The sequence below is a fragment of the Bombus huntii genome, chromosome 11 (assembly GCF_024542735.1).
Source record: "Bombus huntii isolate Logan2020A chromosome 11, iyBomHunt1.1, whole genome shotgun sequence".
Lineage (NCBI taxonomy): Eukaryota > Metazoa > Arthropoda > Insecta > Hymenoptera > Apidae > Bombus > Bombus huntii.
The window spans coordinates 9532624-9551632 of NC_066248.1; the positions used below are offsets into that span (position 1 = coordinate 9532624).

The 19009-nt window shown below is 28.8% G+C and overlaps 3 protein-coding genes across 7 annotated transcripts in view; 2 read left to right on the plus strand and 1 right to left on the minus strand.

Moving 5' to 3' along the window:
• The window catches only part of LOC126871327 (HEAT repeat-containing protein 5B), a 34391-nt gene extending 22260 nt beyond the window's left edge, over positions 1–12131 (plus strand). For 2 of the 5 annotated variants that reach the window (XM_050629994.1, XM_050629993.1), the window contains 35 exons: positions 1324–1616; positions 1827–1995; positions 2108–2319; positions 2399–2546; positions 2613–2723; positions 2795–2978; positions 3052–3212; positions 3292–3541; positions 3631–3774; positions 3851–4101; positions 4189–4300; positions 4398–4650; positions 4755–4864; positions 4944–5107; positions 5320–5352; positions 5668–5742; positions 5814–6089; positions 6174–6455; positions 6589–6778; positions 6854–7023; positions 7128–7449; positions 7538–7804; positions 7881–8062; positions 8138–8383; positions 8444–8663; positions 8746–9012; positions 9106–9268; positions 9336–9451; positions 9520–9804; positions 9867–10103; positions 10186–10337; positions 10408–10621; positions 10730–10744; positions 10866–11011; positions 11107–12131. In XM_050629994.1, coding sequence (XP_050485951.1) covers positions 1864–1995; positions 2108–2319; positions 2399–2546; positions 2613–2723; positions 2795–2978; positions 3052–3212; positions 3292–3541; positions 3631–3774; positions 3851–4101; positions 4189–4300; positions 4398–4650; positions 4755–4864; positions 4944–5107; positions 5320–5352; positions 5668–5742; positions 5814–6089; positions 6174–6455; positions 6589–6778; positions 6854–7023; positions 7128–7449; positions 7538–7804; positions 7881–8062; positions 8138–8383; positions 8444–8663; positions 8746–9012; positions 9106–9268; positions 9336–9451; positions 9520–9804; positions 9867–10103; positions 10186–10337; positions 10408–10621; positions 10730–10744; positions 10866–11011; positions 11107–11283 — 6267 coding nt within the window. In that variant the 5' untranslated portion in view covers positions 1324–1616; positions 1827–1863 and the 3' untranslated portion in view covers positions 11284–12131. The remainder of the gene's footprint in view (positions 1–1323; positions 1617–1826; positions 1996–2107; positions 2320–2398; positions 2547–2612; positions 2724–2794; positions 2979–3051; positions 3213–3291; positions 3542–3630; positions 3775–3850; positions 4102–4188; positions 4301–4397; positions 4651–4754; positions 4865–4943; positions 5108–5319; positions 5353–5667; positions 5743–5813; positions 6090–6173; positions 6456–6588; positions 6779–6853; positions 7024–7127; positions 7450–7537; positions 7805–7880; positions 8063–8137; positions 8384–8443; positions 8664–8745; positions 9013–9105; positions 9269–9335; positions 9452–9519; positions 9805–9866; positions 10104–10185; positions 10338–10407; positions 10622–10729; positions 10745–10865; positions 11012–11106) is intronic. The other 3 variants (XM_050629996.1, XM_050629997.1, XM_050629995.1) reach the window with 3 other exon arrangements.
• A 1419-nt stretch (positions 12132–13550) lies between these two features.
• On the plus strand, positions 13551–16323 carry LOC126871370 (prostaglandin reductase 1-like). Its single transcript, XM_050630107.1, has 4 exons — positions 13551–13826; positions 15122–15416; positions 15550–15826; positions 15904–16323. Exons 1-4 carry the CDS (start codon positions 13721–13723, stop codon positions 16243–16245), a joined length of 1020 nt encoding a protein of 339 aa, XP_050486064.1. The 5' UTR covers positions 13551–13720; the 3' UTR covers positions 16246–16323.
• A 138-nt stretch (positions 16324–16461) lies between these two features.
• Positions 16462–19009, minus strand: part of LOC126871357 (uncharacterized) — a 28850-nt gene continuing 26302 nt past the window's right edge. Inside the window, exon 4 of the mRNA XM_050630068.1 lies at positions 16462–18189. Within this exon, the coding sequence (XP_050486025.1) occupies positions 17947–18189 (243 nt within the window). The 3' untranslated portion in view covers positions 16462–17946. The remainder of the gene's footprint in view (positions 18190–19009) is intronic.

A 19009-nucleotide genomic window follows, 5' to 3' on the forward strand; every position in this document is an offset into this window, starting at 1 on the left:
ATATATTAATCCTCAATTATCATGTATCTACGTAGATGTGTGACTAACAGCTTTGTTTCGCAGAATTGACTTTCCTGTTATGAAATTAATTTTAACAAGCGTTTCCAAAGAAAAGATGAATACTTTGTTTACTTCTATACATATTCCTAAAAAGCTCTATGTATAAAAAATCTTACGAATATCCAAAATGAAATGTTTTGGTGATATGGGCTTACCGTGGTAGAGAAATAAAGGATCCTTTTCTTTTTTAAATAAAGTAGTTTGACTGATGAAATGTTCAAAAAATGTGCTTATACATTTTTCTGCATAAATTAAAGACAGAAGGAGTGATGCAATTTTTTTCGAATAATTTATCAGCGCTAGGATACTAAAGAAAAAAAAAGGTAGTAGTGATACGATCATTAATGTTTGCCATTATCAGTGGACGTATCATTAACTGTGAAATTACTGTGACAAAGCATTAATTCAAAACATACATACATAGTATATAGATCGTACATTTCTTTACTGAAGGATATTAATGTTATAATTATCCATGAGATCCATTATGTTGAAGTTATTATGACTGAATGTTGATAATATTGTTTGAGTTCTTTCGTGAAAAGCGTACATCCCCCCCCCATGACTTACAAACGTGAATTTATAGCGCATATACGTGTTCCAATTGATTTTTAAACGTCACGCAGTAAATACAAAATTGCATTCAGAAAATTTTTAATCAGTATGTATACGTTATAGATATGTATGCAACACAAAAATATGTATACATCTGACATAATGATTTGTAATAAAAAGCACCTTTCACAAGTACGAATTTATTTACGTCAATATCCTTAAAAATAATTTTCAGCAAATTAAATTTTGTACTACTAGGAATCATATAAGAAAAAATTGTTTTTATTATTAAAAATACATACTACATCTGAATATAGACGTATACTATAAACAGTATGATAAGCTGCATGTGACATAAAGTAATAAATTAATTTGTTTATAAATTCAATATTAGTTGTACATATAGATTGAGTATGTTATAAATAATAATTAAATAATATATAAGATATATCTATATATTGGCTTCCATACATAGAAAAAAATTATTAACATTTTATATTTGTTATAGTAAAAAATTTTTTGATAATATGTTTCATAATTACCATTTTTCAATTTAACATGATTTGTTATTTAATTAATTTTATAATCAATCATCAATTTTATAATCAATATAATCAATAATCAATCTAACATGGATGATATACGAACATAATAAAAATACGTCAAGTAAGCAGTCTTAATAATTCGTTGTCAATGTTTCTCTTCCAGATGATTACGATCTACCCTAACCTAAATCAAGTTAAGATTTGTCAAGTACGTGGAAAAATTGTATCTTGCTGTACCCATTTATATAAATTGTTGAAAGGTGTTAAATACTGACTGACATGGTGTTTATAAAGTGATTTATTTTGCATCGTTTTATTTTTTAATGTGAAACGTAAATAAATACGAATACCAACAGTTTTACGTTGATGAAATGGAGTGATTACAAATATATTATATAAAAAGAAATAGAAAATTATGTTATTTCCTGTATACTGGTGATATCGGCAGTATTTCTGGTATTTAATTATATATTTTTATCAAATTTTAGTATTAATATTTATGTACTGATAAATAATCTGTTTGTTTCTAATACGTGATAAAAATACATATGTATATTTTATGAAAGAGAGATATCAGATTGTTATGATTTTTTAAAATGCATATTTAGTTCTCTAATTACAAATAATAACATTAAAAGTTTGTTAATAATATATGATTAATTGCAGGAAGAAAGTGGGTAACATTAGAAACTAATTTATTGAAATGATGATGGAGTTGAGTCATAGTTTGACTCTCAATGAGGATGCTCTTAATCAAATCCCAGAAGCTAAGAGGCCAGTTTTTATATTTGAATGGTTACGTTTCTTGGATAAAGTTTTAATAGCTGCACAAAAGGTATTATTGATTTAAATGATATATTTCCTTGTTACAACATATTTTTGTCAGGTAATATGTATATATAATACATTTGTTGTTGTGAACTTTTATAATAATATATAACTTTCAGAGTGATATTAAGGGATGTCAGCAAAAGCTAGTAGAACAATTAACCAAACACATGCAAGGAGCTCCTGGGCCTCCTACACGAAGACTTATTGCAAGATGTCTTGCAACTTTATTTAGTGTTGGTGATACATTTTTGCTTTTTGATACTGTTAATAAGTGTAATGATATTCTTAGAAATAAAGATGATTCTCCAAGCTTCCTCCCAACAAAATTGTAAGTAAAATTCTTGTATATTTAGTTAGTAATAAATTGTACACATTCTGTAAGTTCTAAAATTTGTTAATGTTTATAGAGCTGCTATATGTTGTGTGGGATGCATGTATGAAAAATTAGGAAGAATGATGGGCAGGTCATATGAAGAAACTGTACAAATATTAATAAAGTCTTTACGTTCTGCAGAGTCACAAACTCGAATAGAAATTATGCATACTCTAGAAAAGGTAATATTTAATATCATACAGAGATTAAAATTATTTTGAAAATCTTACATATATTTGAATTATTAGGTTTGTGCTGGCATGGGATCTGCAATTACAAATGTTCATAAAGAAATATATAAAGTTTCTAGACATTATCTTACAGATAGGGTAATGGCTGTAAGATGTGCTGCTGCAAAGGTATTTTATTATGCTTTATTTGATATTTTGTAAATATACTGCTTAAAATATATTTGATGCAATATTTTCAGTGTTTATTAGAAATGTTAAATCATGCATCATTTTTATATACTACTGAAATAGAAAGTGTTGCTACACTTTGTTTCCGAGCATTTGAAGGTTCAAACTATGAAGTACGATGTGCTGTTGCAAAATTACTTGGTACATTGGTGGCAATGACTCAGCTTCCAGCTCCAAAAGGAAAAAGTCCTTCAGGTATTTTTAATCTGCGCGTTCAATTATTCATTATGCATTATGCGAGAACTATTAGTTATTATTATTATTTTAGTTACACAAAATAAAAATTGTAAACAAATTTCACTTGACGAAGTCTTGAATATTTTAATGTCCGGATTTTTAAGAGGTGGAGTAGGTTTTTTGAAGGGTACTGGAGAAATAATAAAAGGAAATTCTAGTGTTAACAGAGAAGTTCGAGTTGGAGTCACGCATGTAAGAAAAAATACAAAAGATAACATCTTATATTCATTTTATAAAACAATCTAATTAATTATTCATTGATATTTTACAGGCATATGTTGTATTTGTTCAAATGTTAGGAGGATCATGGCTTGAACGCAATGTTGGTACATTAGTTGCACATGTACTTGATCTTGTAACGAATCCAAAAGCAGCAAGCTCACATGTTGATGCTGTCTATTCTAGAAAATGTGTTAACTTTATATTACACGGTACTGTAGGGAAATTATTAGGAGAAGGGGCTCAAGCTGCTGCATGTAAAGAAATAGCCTACATTATTTTGAAACAGATGAATTCTATTGGTAAGAATAATTTTTTTTAGTTTTTATTGTCATAGTAATTTAATAGAATATACGTATATATTTTTTATCTTTTTATCCTAAATTTTTAGATTTTAGTCCAGAAAACGCAAAGGACTGTAACCAAGAAACATTATTCAGTCAACATTTATTAGTTTGTGCACTGCAAGAAATGGGAAATTTAATCTTAGGATTGGGTACAACAGCTTGTAATTTATTGTCTGATCAATCTTTGAGTATGTATTCTACATATATACGATATATACTTACTAATTTTTTTGATATTTATATTAATTTGAATGTTTTTTCCAGATTTAATTGATACCATTATGGCTGTTTTGATTCATCCATGTCAAGCAGCTAGACTTGCAGCTTCGTGGTGTTTACGTTGCATTTGTGTAGCAGTACCAAGTCAGATAACACCTCTAATTGATCGTTGTGTAGATGGAATAGAAAATATGCGTAGTTCACCAGAAGCAATAGCTGGATATAGTAGTGCATTGGCTGCAGTTCTCGGTAGCGTTCGTTTATCGCCACTTGGAGTTCCACATACAAAAGGAAAAGTAATTATTTTTAAATAACATTTATGTCCCTTCATGTGATTTTATGATGGCATAGAATTTTGTAAAACAAAAATAATTTTATTTTAGATTATATTTAATACTGCAGAAGAACTTTTGAGAAGCGCAAGTCAAAACAGTCGTTTATCGTTAAACAGAACACATGCTGGATGGCTTCTAATTGGAGCTATAATGACTCTTGGTATAGTAAACTTAAATCAATGTGTTGTAGAACAATTAAATAGTAAACGTATTCGCATCCTTAAAATATTATATCTAATAAAAAACCATGGGTTTAGGAACGGCGGTGGTAAAAGGGTTATTACCTAGAATGTTGTTATTATGGAGAAATTCTTTTCCTCGTTCAAATAAAGAACTCGAAAGTGAAAAGGCTAGAGGTGACGCTTTTACATGGCAAGTGACTTTAGAAGGTCGAGCTGGTGCATTATCTGCGATGCATAGTTTCTTGTTACATTGCCCCGAACTTTTAAACGATGATATTACGAGACGGCTTCTAACACCAATTGAATCTGCATTGGCAATGTTAACGAAGTATGTTATATTTATATATATTTCTAAAATATTTCTAGTCGTTGCTTCTAAAATATTCTTAGTTTAACGTTATTTTCGTTTAACGTTATAATTAAACATTTCAGTTTATCACCTGTATTGAAAAATTATGGTCAACAATTAAAGGCTCCAGCTGCTATGGTTCGTTTGCGTTTATATGAGACACTATTATTATTACCACCTCAAACTTTTGAAGGTAATGATAAATATTTGTAATTATAAGAATTATGTGGAGGTACTACTTAAAGAAGCGAATAATTGCAAATATTAAACAGGTTCTTATACACATCTCTTAAGGATGTTGGTATCAGAGTTTACATTAACTGAAAATCCTGGAAATACTACAACTTCATTATTGCGTGCGGTTTGTCATGCCAATGATTCTGTAATCCTTGGTACATGGTTACAAGAAACTGATCATCGTACAATTGAAGATCAAGTATGTGTTTTAAAATATTACTTTATAACAGTGTTCTACATACATTTTTCATGTGCTCTATGTGTAGATGCTGTTAACATATCTTTCATATACCATTATTAACTTTTATTAATGTAGAAATTTAATGTAACAACTAAGTGGTCAAACTATAAGGAAATTTAACATATATAATATTAATTGAAATTAACATTCATATTTCCACTCATATCCAGATGGAACCAAACAGAAGGGCAGATTTGGAACATGTGAGTAATGTTCTATGAAGCCTTTCATTATCTGCTGTTCATCTGCACAATTTTCCTTTTACACTTTTTTTTATTTCTTATGAATATTGTAAATTTATAAAATAATGATAAATATTAAGATTGGTAGTCCCAATTTATACTTTGTTTTAAAAACTGTTAATTATAATTAATTTCATGTTCATAGGTTCTATTAAGATAAATGTGTTATACTTGTTTTTATTTTTTACTTTGTATTGTTCATGCTATTGATATTAAAAACAATAAAATATAAAAATGGAATTTACTCAATCTACATATATATTGTATTTGTTTCAGCTGCAACCAAATAGCGCTGCAGGGTCTGGAGCTTTGGAACACAATCCATGTTGTCTTTATAGACCTGTACCACAAGTAATGTTTTTTAGATTTTATTAAAAATATAGATTTTTGTAATGATTTTAATTCCATTGTTACTGTTTTAGGACGATATAATTCCTGGACCTTTGCCTTTGGGAGTTGCAGTCATTGATCTCTCTGTATCCCTGTTTGGTCAGATCTTCCCACGTGTAGCAAATAAGCATAGATTGCAAATGTTAGATCATTTCAGTGAATGTATAAAACATACAAAATCTGGTAGACAAGAAGCAATACAGATGAACGTTTTTACGGCTGTGCTAAGCGGATTAAAGGGACTGAATGAAGCAAAAACTGGCTTTGGTCAGGAAGATGTTAAGAAATCTGCGACTAATCTCATTATTGTAAACATTGTCTTATAATAACATTACAGTATATTTTCATTTTATTCGTTATAGAGAACTTAATTGATATTGTTTATATTATAGAGTGCTTTGGTAAGTAGTAATTCGATACTAAGATGGGCAGCTGGAGAAGCTGTTGGAAGAATGGCTCAAGTTATTTCTGATCCCAAATTTACGGCGGAATTAGCACAAACAAGTTTTGACCGCTTAAAATCTGCTCGCGATGTTGCTAGTAGAACTGGTCATTCTTTAGCGTTAGGGTGTCTTCATAAATACGTGGGTGGGATGGGATCTAGTCAACATCTGAATACAAGTGTCAGTATTTTACTCGCACTTGCTCAAGATAATTCATCTCCAGTAGTACAAGTAAGTCTATATTGATATATGTATAGCTAGTTTTAGTTAGGTACTCTTTAGGCTGCTCTTACATAGTCTTTTATGTATAGTTAGTTTCAGTTAGGCACTACTTAAAAAAATGTAATTTTATCCTTTTATTCAGGTATGGGCATTGCATGCTCTTGCACTTATAGCTGATTCTGGTGGACCAATGTTTCGAGGCTATGTTGAACCTACATTATCTTTAGCATTGACTCTTCTTCTTAACGTTCCTCATTCTTATATTGATGTACATCAGTGTATAGGAAAAGTATTATCAGCTCTTATCACAACAATAGGGCCAGAATTACAAGGTCCATAGCTTTTACCATACTTCAATTACAAAAGTTTAAATACACATAATGTATATTGATTGTTTGTATCTTTAGGCAATACATCAACGATTTGTATGGCACGTTCATCGTTTTTATGTGCTTGTGCAATTATGCAAGATCATCAAGACCCTCTTGTACAGGCAGAAGCTACAGGATGTCTTCAGCAACTACATTTATTTGCACCAAGACATGTTAACTTATCTTCTCTGGTTCCTACATTATGTGTAAGGTTTACACTACATTTATATTTCATTTGTCCATGTTATAGTTCACTTGTCATAAATGATATAAAAATATTTCTTTATATTGAAATTTATTTTATTTATAGCGAACTTTATCAAGCAATCATTTGCTTCTACGTAAAGCTGCAATCTCTTGCCTTCGACAATTGGCTCAACGCGAAGCGAAAGAAGTATGCGAACATGCAATGACATTAGCTAACGAAAGTCGAGATACTAATATAGTAGAAGGTCTTGTTATAACAGAAACTGGTCTACCGGGGGTCTTGTTTAGTATGTTAGACGCAGAAACTGATAGCAAATTAATTAAAGACATTCATGACACGCTAACGAGTATGCTGCAAATTTTAGCAGCAGATCATCTATCTCAATGGTTGTCCTTATGTAAAGATGTTCTTACAATAGCTTCAGGTATTATAATATACTTTAATATGTCAACAAAAATAACCATTGCTAAATTGAATAAGATTAATAAGATATTCATGCTTATGACGTATAGAAACATGTAATAATGAAGAAGGAAATACTATTGACGTCGAAGATAGTACTACGGATACTGATAATGCAGATACAGAAGGAGATGATGATCAAGCTGAATTTCATGCAGACGAATCTACAAAACAACGGCCAACTATTACACCAAGGTGGCCAACTAGAGTATTTGCAGCACAGTGTGTTAGAAAAATTGTCGCTGCTTGTGTAAATAATAAACAAGCGCACTTTGATCTTATCTTAGCGAAAGAGATGCAAACATCTAAAGGAAAAAGTATTAATTCTTCAAATTGTAATATTTTTAAATATAACTACCAACTTATAACTTTGCTAATATTTCCTAATTACAGGCGACTTTCTAGTATTACATCTTTCCGATTTAGTACGGATGGCATTTATGGCCGCGACAAGTGATTGTGATCCTCTTCGGCTTGAAGGATTGAAAACGTTACAAGAAATCATAGATAAATTTGCCAAAGTTCCTGAACCAGAATTTCCTGGACATTTGTTACTTGAACAGTTCCAAGCACAAGTAATTAATTATAAATATAGAATTTTGAGGTATATTTCATAAATATATCACATTATTATTTAATAATTATCACAGGTTGGAGCTGCGTTGAGACCTGCATTTTCAGCAGAAACAGCATCTCATGTTACAGCTGCAGCATGCGAGGCATGTAGTGCTTGGATTGGAAGCGGAGTTGCTAGGGATCTCAATGATCTTCGTAGAGTACATCAGCTACTAGTATCTTCTCTAGAAAAATTAAGGGAAGGACATACACGACCACAACTTTATAACGAAAGTTTGTTAACACTTGAAAGATTAGCGATTTTGAAAGCTTGGGCAGAGGTAAGAAACAAATTGTAATACTATCCTTTCTCTCTTTATACTTATTACTTTCTTCATCAGGTGTATGTAGTTGCTATGGTAAAAGATGGTTCTGCATTAAACAGTAAAGACACATTCAATCAAAATTCGAATCAAATTGATGATGACAATTGTGAAGATTTTGGGAAATTTGAATTTCAAACTGAAAGTTTATTAAGCTTAGTGCAACCAGAGTTATTAAGTTTAAGTCAATATTGGCTAGCTGCCTTGAGAGATCACGCATTACTTTCCTTACCTCCAGGTATAAATAGTTTCCGTGCTGTATATAATATTTTAAATTATTTATACATAGTACTTATAACGATAAGTCAATATTTTATTAGAATTTTCCAGCCAACTACCTCATGATGGTGGAGCTTTTTACACAACAGATACAATGGAATCTGCTCGACCTCATTATGCTGAATCATGGGCACCAATTTTACATGCTGCAACACTTTGGCTTAATGCAAAAGGATTTGGATTAGAAGAGAGTAAAAATGAAGTGGAAGCATCAAACGCAACTAATAATAATAATAATAACAATAATAATAACAGTGATGTTTCTACTAATAATACTACGAATGTTGAACGTTTCCATTTATTATTTGGTAAAAATTCTATAATATTAAATTAATAATTATAATATTAAATTAAACATTATATCTTATTTTTTAGATAGTTATATTTATTAATTATTTTAGGTATATGTATGGAAGCATTATGCAGCCCTCGTGCTTCAGAGTCAACTCAAAATACAGAAACATGTTTAAATGCATTGTACACTTTATTAGATTCTACTTGGGCTCGTAAAGTTTTAAGTACAGACCGTTCATTACCGATTGAATTATGTAATGTTCTTCACAGGCAAGTCCCTTATTTATATAAATATAAATATACATATTATGATATCTTACTGTATATTTTGTTGCAGGATGCTTTTAACAAGAGAAAGTTTCGTAATACAAATGATAGTAATGGAAGTTTTGAAACAAATAATGAAAGCAGCACAGGAAGATTTGACAGAGAGAAAGAAATCTAAATTGGAAGGTAAAAAAATGTTGTCTTACATATTCAGGGAAATTAAATATACAAATATATATATTATTTTATAACAGAAATAGCACCAGCACATGAAGAAAGCAATGAAACTCAACATGTAGATTTACTAGGGGAAGGAGAAGAAAGTGGTGAACTTAATCCTGGAAAGTCATTAGTATTTGCTATTCTAGAAGTGTGTTTGTGTCTTTTAGTCCGACAAATCCCAGCACTAAATCCTAATCCTGATGGAACAACAGCGATTTTATCCCAAAGGGGATATATGCCATCTGAAGAAAGTGGGAAACTCATAGCTGCTGCTCTTAATATAATGGAGTCTCTTCCTACTCTTTGTTCTCCTCAAGGTAAATATATGCTTTTAAACAAAGTAAATATTTATTTTTAACACATACTCTTTTAATATTAGGAGCTGTAGCAATTTTACCAACACTCCTGTATTTATCAACTGGAGTGATCAGAGAAACTGCAGTGCGTACGGACAGTGAATGCAATAAAACAACATCAGATACACCAGTTCATGCAGCTTTACATTGTATAAAAAGTCTTACCACAAATAAATATGCAAAAGATCATAGAAGTCAGGAACAATGGACAAGTCTTTTACAAAGTGCTCTTGCCAAAATCATCGATCTGGCTAAAACCGGTATTTGAAGTTAAAATCACATGAAATTTGTTTTGATACTAACACATATTTAGCTAATAAATTTTTTAAAATATATTTATAGGAAATGATGAAACGAAAATGGACGAAGTGGCGATGATGTTAGGTATTGCGGTATTTGTTCTTCATGCATCGTCTGAAGTTGTGAGTGCACCGAATTTACAATTTCCGTGTATAAATCATTTTAGACACGCTTTCCAGTCAGAAAACATAATGGTAATAATGTTTCAATATTATGTTATACATTGTTTATAATTTGAGATATTTACCCTTTGAAATTTTATAGGTCAAATTAAAATGCGTTCAAACGTTGAGAACGATATTTTTACATCCAGATCGTGCAATAAGCACTCCTTATATTCATGCATTAGCTCCAAGATTAGTAGAATATCTATATAGTGACAAGAGTAAACAAATTACAACTGATTTAGAATTATCTTTCACTTTGGAATGTATTAGCACAGTTGAAGCTCTTATAGGACTTGCCGATCTTTCACATCGTACGTATTAATCTGTATTATTTGTATTTTATTTATTACATAACATTTACAATAGTATATCAATATTAGAATAGTGTTATGACAAAAAGTATGTTACATGCTATTCAGGAGACCTTTTACAAGGTTTGTAAAAAGAGAGTAATATATTTACTCTGTATTTTATATGATAAAATGCAGTTTATTTGACTAATTTTAAATTATTTTAAATTTGTTATAATCTTAACATATTTTTATAATTAACTAGGTATACAGATGTTGACTTTACTTGTGCCAATCCTAATTAATTATTTATTAGAGGGAGATCAACTACAACATGCTTCCAAATATCAATTAAGTCTTCATCAACAAAGTTTTCAATGGCTTAATAAGATAGGACCAAAATATCCCCAGGTACTTAGTTCATGTTTAAATAAATTCGTCTTTAAATACAAAATACAAAATAAACATAAATTACTAGTATCTAAGTATTCAATGTTTTATTTTAGGAATTTAAGATGTTAATGTCTCAATCTACAGAACTAAAAACTAAATTAGAAAATGCAGTGAGATCCACTCACCAACAAGCACAAAGACATACTAGACCAGTAGATCTTGTAAAGCCACAGATAAAAATTTCTACACCATCCATCAAACTCAAAACAGATTTCTCAAATTTTAATTGAAACTTTCTATAATCACATTTGACATGTTGTATATTTATTAGGGAAAGAAATGTAGTTTATTTATTCTAATTAAAACTTTTATAGCTTTAACAATTAAATATATGTTACAGGAACAATACAAACAAAATCTAGGCTTTTATTTTTTAAACAAACATTATACTTTTATAACATGAAGAGTAAAAAATAAGATAATGTAAAAAATAGGACATAACAGTGTTTCTAAATAATATACAACATGTTAAAAATAGTACATCTAATCCTACTACTGAATAATAATATATCATCATTGTATTAGTTCATTAGTTAACTTCCATGCATGACGTGTGGAACAGATATAAGATATAACTTGATATTATGTGTAAGATAAAATATTTTAATTATGAAATTTTCATAAAAATTTCATTAATATAAGTACTTGTTTCATAGTACTTATTCCTTAGCACTTAGTATTATTTAAGATAAAATAATGATTTAAATATAAAAACATTTAAGAAGATAACATTGGCATAATTATGCAATATATAAGTTCAGAAACTCTTTTTTCATCGTACGAATTTATGTTCCTTAAATAAAAAAAATTATTGCTTTCGCCTCTTTTAGTAAGATTTATATATAAAAAATTTAACGTAATTTTGAAAATGTATATTAAAATTGTACAATTATATTTATTTGAAAATGTAAATTGTATTTTGTAGAAAATTTTAATAATTCTCATAATTTTATTGATATCTTTATAAAAATTTGAGATAGTAGGGATTACATCAAGGCACAATAAAAATTATGTAAAGTAGTAGAAAAGTGTAAGTATTTTATATTCCATAACTGAAACAATAAATTTTCATAAATTATTTTTCATACAGTTAATTTTCATATCATATAAAACTATAATATTCTGTATTATTAAGTAAAGTTTATTTAAAAAGTATTTTATATTTATTTAAGTACAATTTTGATACCTTAAAATTTGTACAATATATAATTATGTATATATAATTATATATACAATATATAATTATTTACAATAATAATTATATTTTACAAACTTTAATTTCATACAGTGATACATAATAACAAATATAACAAATAGTTCAATTTTTTAAATGAGGTATAAATTTTCATTGTCTAATAATCTGTAGTATTAAGATAGATATATTAAACTATGTATATTGTCAAATAAATTAATTACATAACAAAGAGCAACATTATATGTGTTATGAAATAATATAATTTATATAAAATTATGCTAATGAAATACAAAAATATTGGAATAAAATATAATCATTATATAAATGTAATATGAAATAATCCTTTATAGCATAAATTAGGTAATAAAATATGAAAAATATGTTATATTATTATTAATTATTATTACTATTATCGCAATATTAACTTTAATATCTGTAATAATCAGATAGAAATGTATTAGATATTATGTATTAACTTTAATATCTGTAATAATCAGATAGAAATGTATTAGATATGATATCAGAAATTATCAGATATAAGCAAACAGACAAACTTAAAAATACATTAAAAAGTCCTATATTGCTTTACTATAAATATTTTCAAAATATTACAATAATAATTAAAATTTTAAACATACAAACTTACTTAATTAATACTACTTAATAAAATACTTACTTAATTAAAGACATTTAAAGAGATTAATACTTACTTAATAAAAGACATATGTTGAAATTAAAATAATATTTATGTTCATTTAAATGTCTACTTTTCTATATTACTTCTATGTATATGTGTATACTTATCACACTAAATTTTGATGTAAATCTTACAAATATTATGCTCATTTTGTTTCTAAAACCAATTATAACTTATATTGAAATTTTATTTATAATGAAATATTCAATAGAGCACTATGCATTTGACATGTATTATAATAATAATGAAATGTATTTATATTGTATTAGATGTTAGATAATACAAAGTATTAAATTAAAATTTGATGCTTTACAGATATATACATATGTAAGTTATGAAAATAAAATATTAATTGTGTACAGTTACATCTTACATTAATTTCTGATATAATTTGGATATTTTTAAACTTAGTATAAACCTTTATTAATTAGGTAAATTAATAGAGTTCGATTTAGTACCTTTAATAAGTTAAACGTATTGTTGCAGAAATATCAAATGAATTAAAAAATCGTGTTATTTCATCAAGTTGTATAATTACTTATCAGGTAGAAATAGAGGGGAGTTCCAGAAGAAAGTAATCATTGCGATGAGAATAGTCTGTTAGTCAGTTCGCATAAAGTGATCTGTCGACTATATACCATTTATTTCATTGACTTAGGTAGTTTATGTGCTAGTGGTTATTTTAACGACTATAATTCCAAACAATATTGTGCAAATTATCAAGTTAAAACTATTGCAAAGTCATTATTCTACCGCCTGTGAATATTTATGAAAAATGGTAAAAACAAGAAGATTCATTGTAGCAAAACATTTTCAAAAGAATCCGGAGCGATCAGATTTGCAATTGATCGAAGAAGAATTACCTTCTCTTCATAATGGAGGTAAAGATTTTAATAATAGTATATGTATCGATTAAACAAATGAAAGTAGATGTCACACGATTTGTCATTAATCAACATTTGACATTGATAACTATGTATTTTTTAAAATAAAAAACTAGTTATATTGATATTCTTACTCATTATACTCATAAATTCATTATATTCATTGTTTATGATTACATTTTTTTCCCTTTAACATTGTGCAACAACTTCAATGTCAAATGATATAAGATGTAATTATGTATTTATTTAACCCTCGACTCGTGACTGGACTCAACGGAGGTCACGATTAATGCTTACGCGGCATTTATAAAATATTGTAGAAATATCCATTATCCTAAAATATTGTCCTAAAATAGAAAACTATAGAATATTGTGCTCAGTTATGATTTTTTAATACACATTTTTCTGATGATCAAAATGGAAGATATAAAACATCACTCAATAAAAACATACAAAATATACTCATTACTTTGAATTTACAGAGAAAATTGAAGATTATATTTAGAAATATTCGTTTATTATTGATATGATTTTTAATATATGTACATTTCGTTGATATAATAGAAAAAGGAAAATATTATAAAACATTATTCAAAAATAAAAAGAAGAACACAATAAAAATTTATCTATGAATTTTAAAAATGGTACAGATAAACATTTTTTATATAAGAATTTTTTATATAGTGAAACTTGAAAAAACGTTTTAGAAAATAACGTTGAATTGACGGGATGAAATTACACAACTTATATAAAAAATACATGCATTGTACATGTTTCCAACGTCTACACTGTATATTGAATAACTTAGTAATCTATAAATGTTATAAATAGAAAAGAGTATCATACAATAATGGATGTTTTAGCTTCTAAATGACATCATTATTCAATATACTTTATTCTTACGGGGAGAATGTTTTTAACGTGTTTGTACGTATTTCGTAACTATCGCGATTCCGTAGGGTCAAACGAGACAGTTATGATATCATTATCAGCCTACTGACAATATCCCTTGTCATATTATTGCATAACAAGTTTAAAATAAATCTTGCATTAGATGATTTAATATCTTTAACATTATGATTATCATACTATTAATAAGTACTAATTGTATGCAAAAATATTGATATTAAAAAATAAAAGATAATAAGAAATAAAAATATATTCTGTGTATATTTAGTATTTAATAATATTGTTAAAAGATTAAATATTGAAATAATTGTAATGTTGTGGAATAAATATATATATACATATAATGTCCTAAAAGCTGAATAACATATGATTTATGTTTTCAGAGTACCTTGTTGAAGCAGAATATCTCTCTGTGGATCCTTACATGCGAGTTTATATTCAGAGATATCCAGTGGGTGTAACAATGATTGGTGCACAAGTAGCTAAAATCATTGAATCAAAGAATCCAGATTTCCCAGTAGGAAGAAGAATTGTTGGTTATTTGGGGTGGAGAACACATACCATTATAAATCCACATCGTTCATCTGAATATGAATCCTTAAGCCAAAAACCAACACTGGTACCTGATATTGGAGATCTATCACCATCACTGTATCTAGGAATTTTAGGAATGCCAGGGTAATAATTACTACATCAAGTGTGTATTTTGTAATCTGATCTGTTTTTATATAATTTTTTATAAATTTGACCAATATGATATATTTATCCATTCTAAACAATTTATTCAAAAGTTTCATATTTTCTATGCCAGAGCCACAGCATATTTTGGTCTTCTAGAAATTTGTAAGCCGAAACAAGGCGAGGTTCTTGTTGTAAGTGGAGCAGCAGGAGCTGTTGGTTCCCTTGTTGGTCAAATGGGAAAACATGTTTTTGGACTTACTGTCATTGGTATTGCTGGTTCAGATGAGAAGTGTAAATGGCTTGTAGAAGAACTTGGTTTTGATCATGCTATTAATTACAAAAAAGGAGATGTTGAAGTTGCTTTAAGGAAAGCTGTGCCAAAAGGAATTGACTGCTATTTTGATAATGTACAGTTCTCTAGCATTATAAAATAATATCAAAATTTTGTCACAACATATTTATTATGATTATGTTATAATAACAGGTGGGTGGAGACATTTCCAGTATTGTTATATACCAAATGAAACCCTTTGGTCGTGTAGCTGTATGTGGATCTATATCTTCGTACAACGCAGATTCATCATCGCTACCAAAATCGACGATTCTTCAACCGTCGTTTGTGTTTAATCAATTAAAGATGGAAGGTTTCGTAGTGACTCGTTGGGATAATCGTTTTTCAGAAGCCACAAAAAAGAATCTTCAATGGATACACGAAGGGAAGCTTCGCTATCGTGAAACAATTACAAAAGGTTTTGATAACATGTTTGATGCATTTGTTGGCATGTTACAAGGAAAGAACATTGGCAAAGCTGTTGTTCAAGTTTGAAGGCTCAAGAAAAGAATATTGTAATTTGTTTAAAACTACTTGTATACCTCTCTAAAATACATATATTTTTTGTCTTAATTTCATAATTTTGATTATAAACCCTCGTTGTTCATATAGTAATTAGTATAGACAAAAGATACAAAGTAATTAGCATAGACAGTTTTATTGCAATATATTACACAGATCATAATGCATCACAATGAATAATTACATTTGGTTTTTTTGATGCCCGAGAGCATGATCCTTAAACCTTAGGTACATATCTTAGTTATCGTAACGTTATATCTAGTACAACCTTATACGATACCTTACTGAAAATTACGCAAACTTACATCCATTTCTACTTACAATATAATACATTTCTCGATTTAGTGGAAATTCCATTATACCGAAACTTCCTCGAGAGATAAAAATTTACACAGAAATTTCAATAATTTAAACAGAAATGTATTTAAATTCAATTTACATATATGTTATTACGGCAAATATTTCTGGTGATACAAATTAATTTTTATAATTACATTATCAAGATATCGTTGATGTTATGCCATAAAGTAAAAAGTTATTCAGAAAATATTTTGAATGTCTCATAGGACAGTACCTTTTATACAACTCAATTTCTTATCTTCAAGCTTTTCATCGTAGATTTAATTTATATATGTTATAAGATCCACTTTCGCGAATCGAACATAGTACAATGGAACATGTATACAATGCTGTCGCAAAATTGTCGATGAATTAACTTTGTTCGTTCATTTTGTCTCTTAAAAATTATTTAGACTTGAAAAATTCGAGGCGCGATAAAAATCGGGCATTCATTTTATGCAATTTTAATAAACAATGTAAGGCATAATTTAAGGAAACTTTGCTTATTTGTTTAAATATTTTTTTCTTTAATTATAAAACTTCTCTAAATTTAAATTGTTTGTTCTAGGAAATTATTTTGTCACAATTCTGTTACGATTTTCATCGTGTCATATATTTCTGATTGTTTTACATCATCTAGTTATTGGAAGATGTGTTCACAGATCGCAAAAAGTAAAATTACATCTACACAAAAATGAGCTTCACCGTTAAAAAAGATAATGTTGCAATTGCTAAATACAAAGATTGTATTACGGTTAAAAGATTGGAAATCATTTAAAAGCTCTAAATCTTAGGATACGCACAGGAGAATCTATCACTCTCACGAACGTTTTTTTCAAGTTCCATAAGAATATCACGGATAAATTATAGAATGCTTTCATACATTCAAGGTCACTTTAACTGCAAGTTACATCTACCAAACATGACTCAATATTGCTCTTTATTCCTTTTTCTTATATAATGTATTGGTATATTGAAGATTCATAGTCAATTTAAACGCAATCTTTTACATTTCTCAATATATAAAATAATTAGATGTCATAAATAACTTAGTGACCTCGACCGATCAAAACTTTTATCCTCAATTATAGTCTAAATCGTCGAATTTTCTCCTGTGAGTCCCGAATCTGTAATGAACCATTATTATTTCATCGAACAGACACATTTTGATTATGATTTAAGCGGTAGTGAAACTTCCTTTGAAATTCACCAGATGTGTTTTTCATACACTTTCACTGCCTGATAATTGTTCGTCGTTTTTAATCCTGAATCATGAGTCACGATCGTGTCTCATCAAACGAACACGTTTATATCAGGATGTTCACTGGAATTTCATCACGTGACATTGATCTCCTCGTCTTCTTCGTTCTCTGTTTGTTCTTCCGGCCGTTGAGGACTCGTTAAAGGACTCACGTCGCTCAAGTCCATCCTCGGCCTGTCTCCATCCGCGTCGCTTAAGTCAGGATTCGGATTGTTCTTGTTTGGCAATGTTTGCTCTCGAGAACCTCCGGTTGCTAGCAACTCTCTCTCTTTGCTATTCCTCCATTTCATTCGCCGATTTTGGAACCAAATCTTCACCTGCAAATTATATTCGTAATTCGAAACATGTTCATTTTGGATGATGATGTACAACTTACTTCAATAACGTAACGTTCGAATGACAGAAGATACGATAGACGATTGATCGAATTGCATCATAGAACGATCAGTGGAGAAAGGTGTAATAAAGTGTAGGTGTGTTAAAATTATATTGATAGACAGTTTGTCTAGAATTAATTGTCTATCATTATCTTTACCGCAATAAAAGCGAAAAAAGCGATTTTATATTAAACAGGGTCATCTCGAATTTTCCCCTAATGGCGTCGAAGAGATGAGTTCATCGTGTTCTTTGCCTTCTTCCCGATGAACATTAGATAAAAATTGGAGGAGAGATCGGTAGTTTCTCTTTCTATTAACGTATTGATGATGTCAATCCTACATTTACATCAAATTATTCAAATTCTATCGACTCAATAACGATGGACGATTATGAACATTACCTTTTAAAATATGCCTTAGACTTTGTAATCACTTACGTGGAAAAGAAAATAGAAATAACTAGTTCCTCGTGTAATTTTTTTTCTTTTTTTTTTGAGATACTAATTATCATTAGATTATGCATGCTAAATTTGAAGCAGTAGAAATGTATATAATATGCGAAGATATATAAAGTACGCGTAGTAGAGAACAAGATATAATTTTTAGTAGCTGAAACAAATCTCTACTGAGGTTCCTTTTTTTCACTTTGTTCATAAAAAATGTGAATCTGTCTAAAAACCTACAGTCTATTAGTTACGTACTTGGTTAATGAAAAATTCATAAAGAGTGGCGTTGATCGGCTTGCCCTCTCAGAGATTCA

What these genes read in the sequence shown, in the direction of transcription:
- LOC126871370 (XM_050630107.1), top strand. Translation starts at nt 13,721, where the DNA reads ATGGTAAAAACAAGAAGATTCATTGTAGCAAAACATTTTCAAAAGAAT. An exon ending in GGAATTTTAGGAATGCCAGG is followed by an intron (nt 15,417 to 15,549) that starts GTAATAATTACT and finishes TTTCTATGCCAG; the next exon opens with AGCCACAGCATATTTTGGTC. An exon ending in TTGACTGCTATTTTGATAAT is followed by an intron (nt 15,827 to 15,903) that starts GTACAGTTCTCT and finishes TTATAATAACAG; the next exon opens with GTGGGTGGAGACATTTCCAG.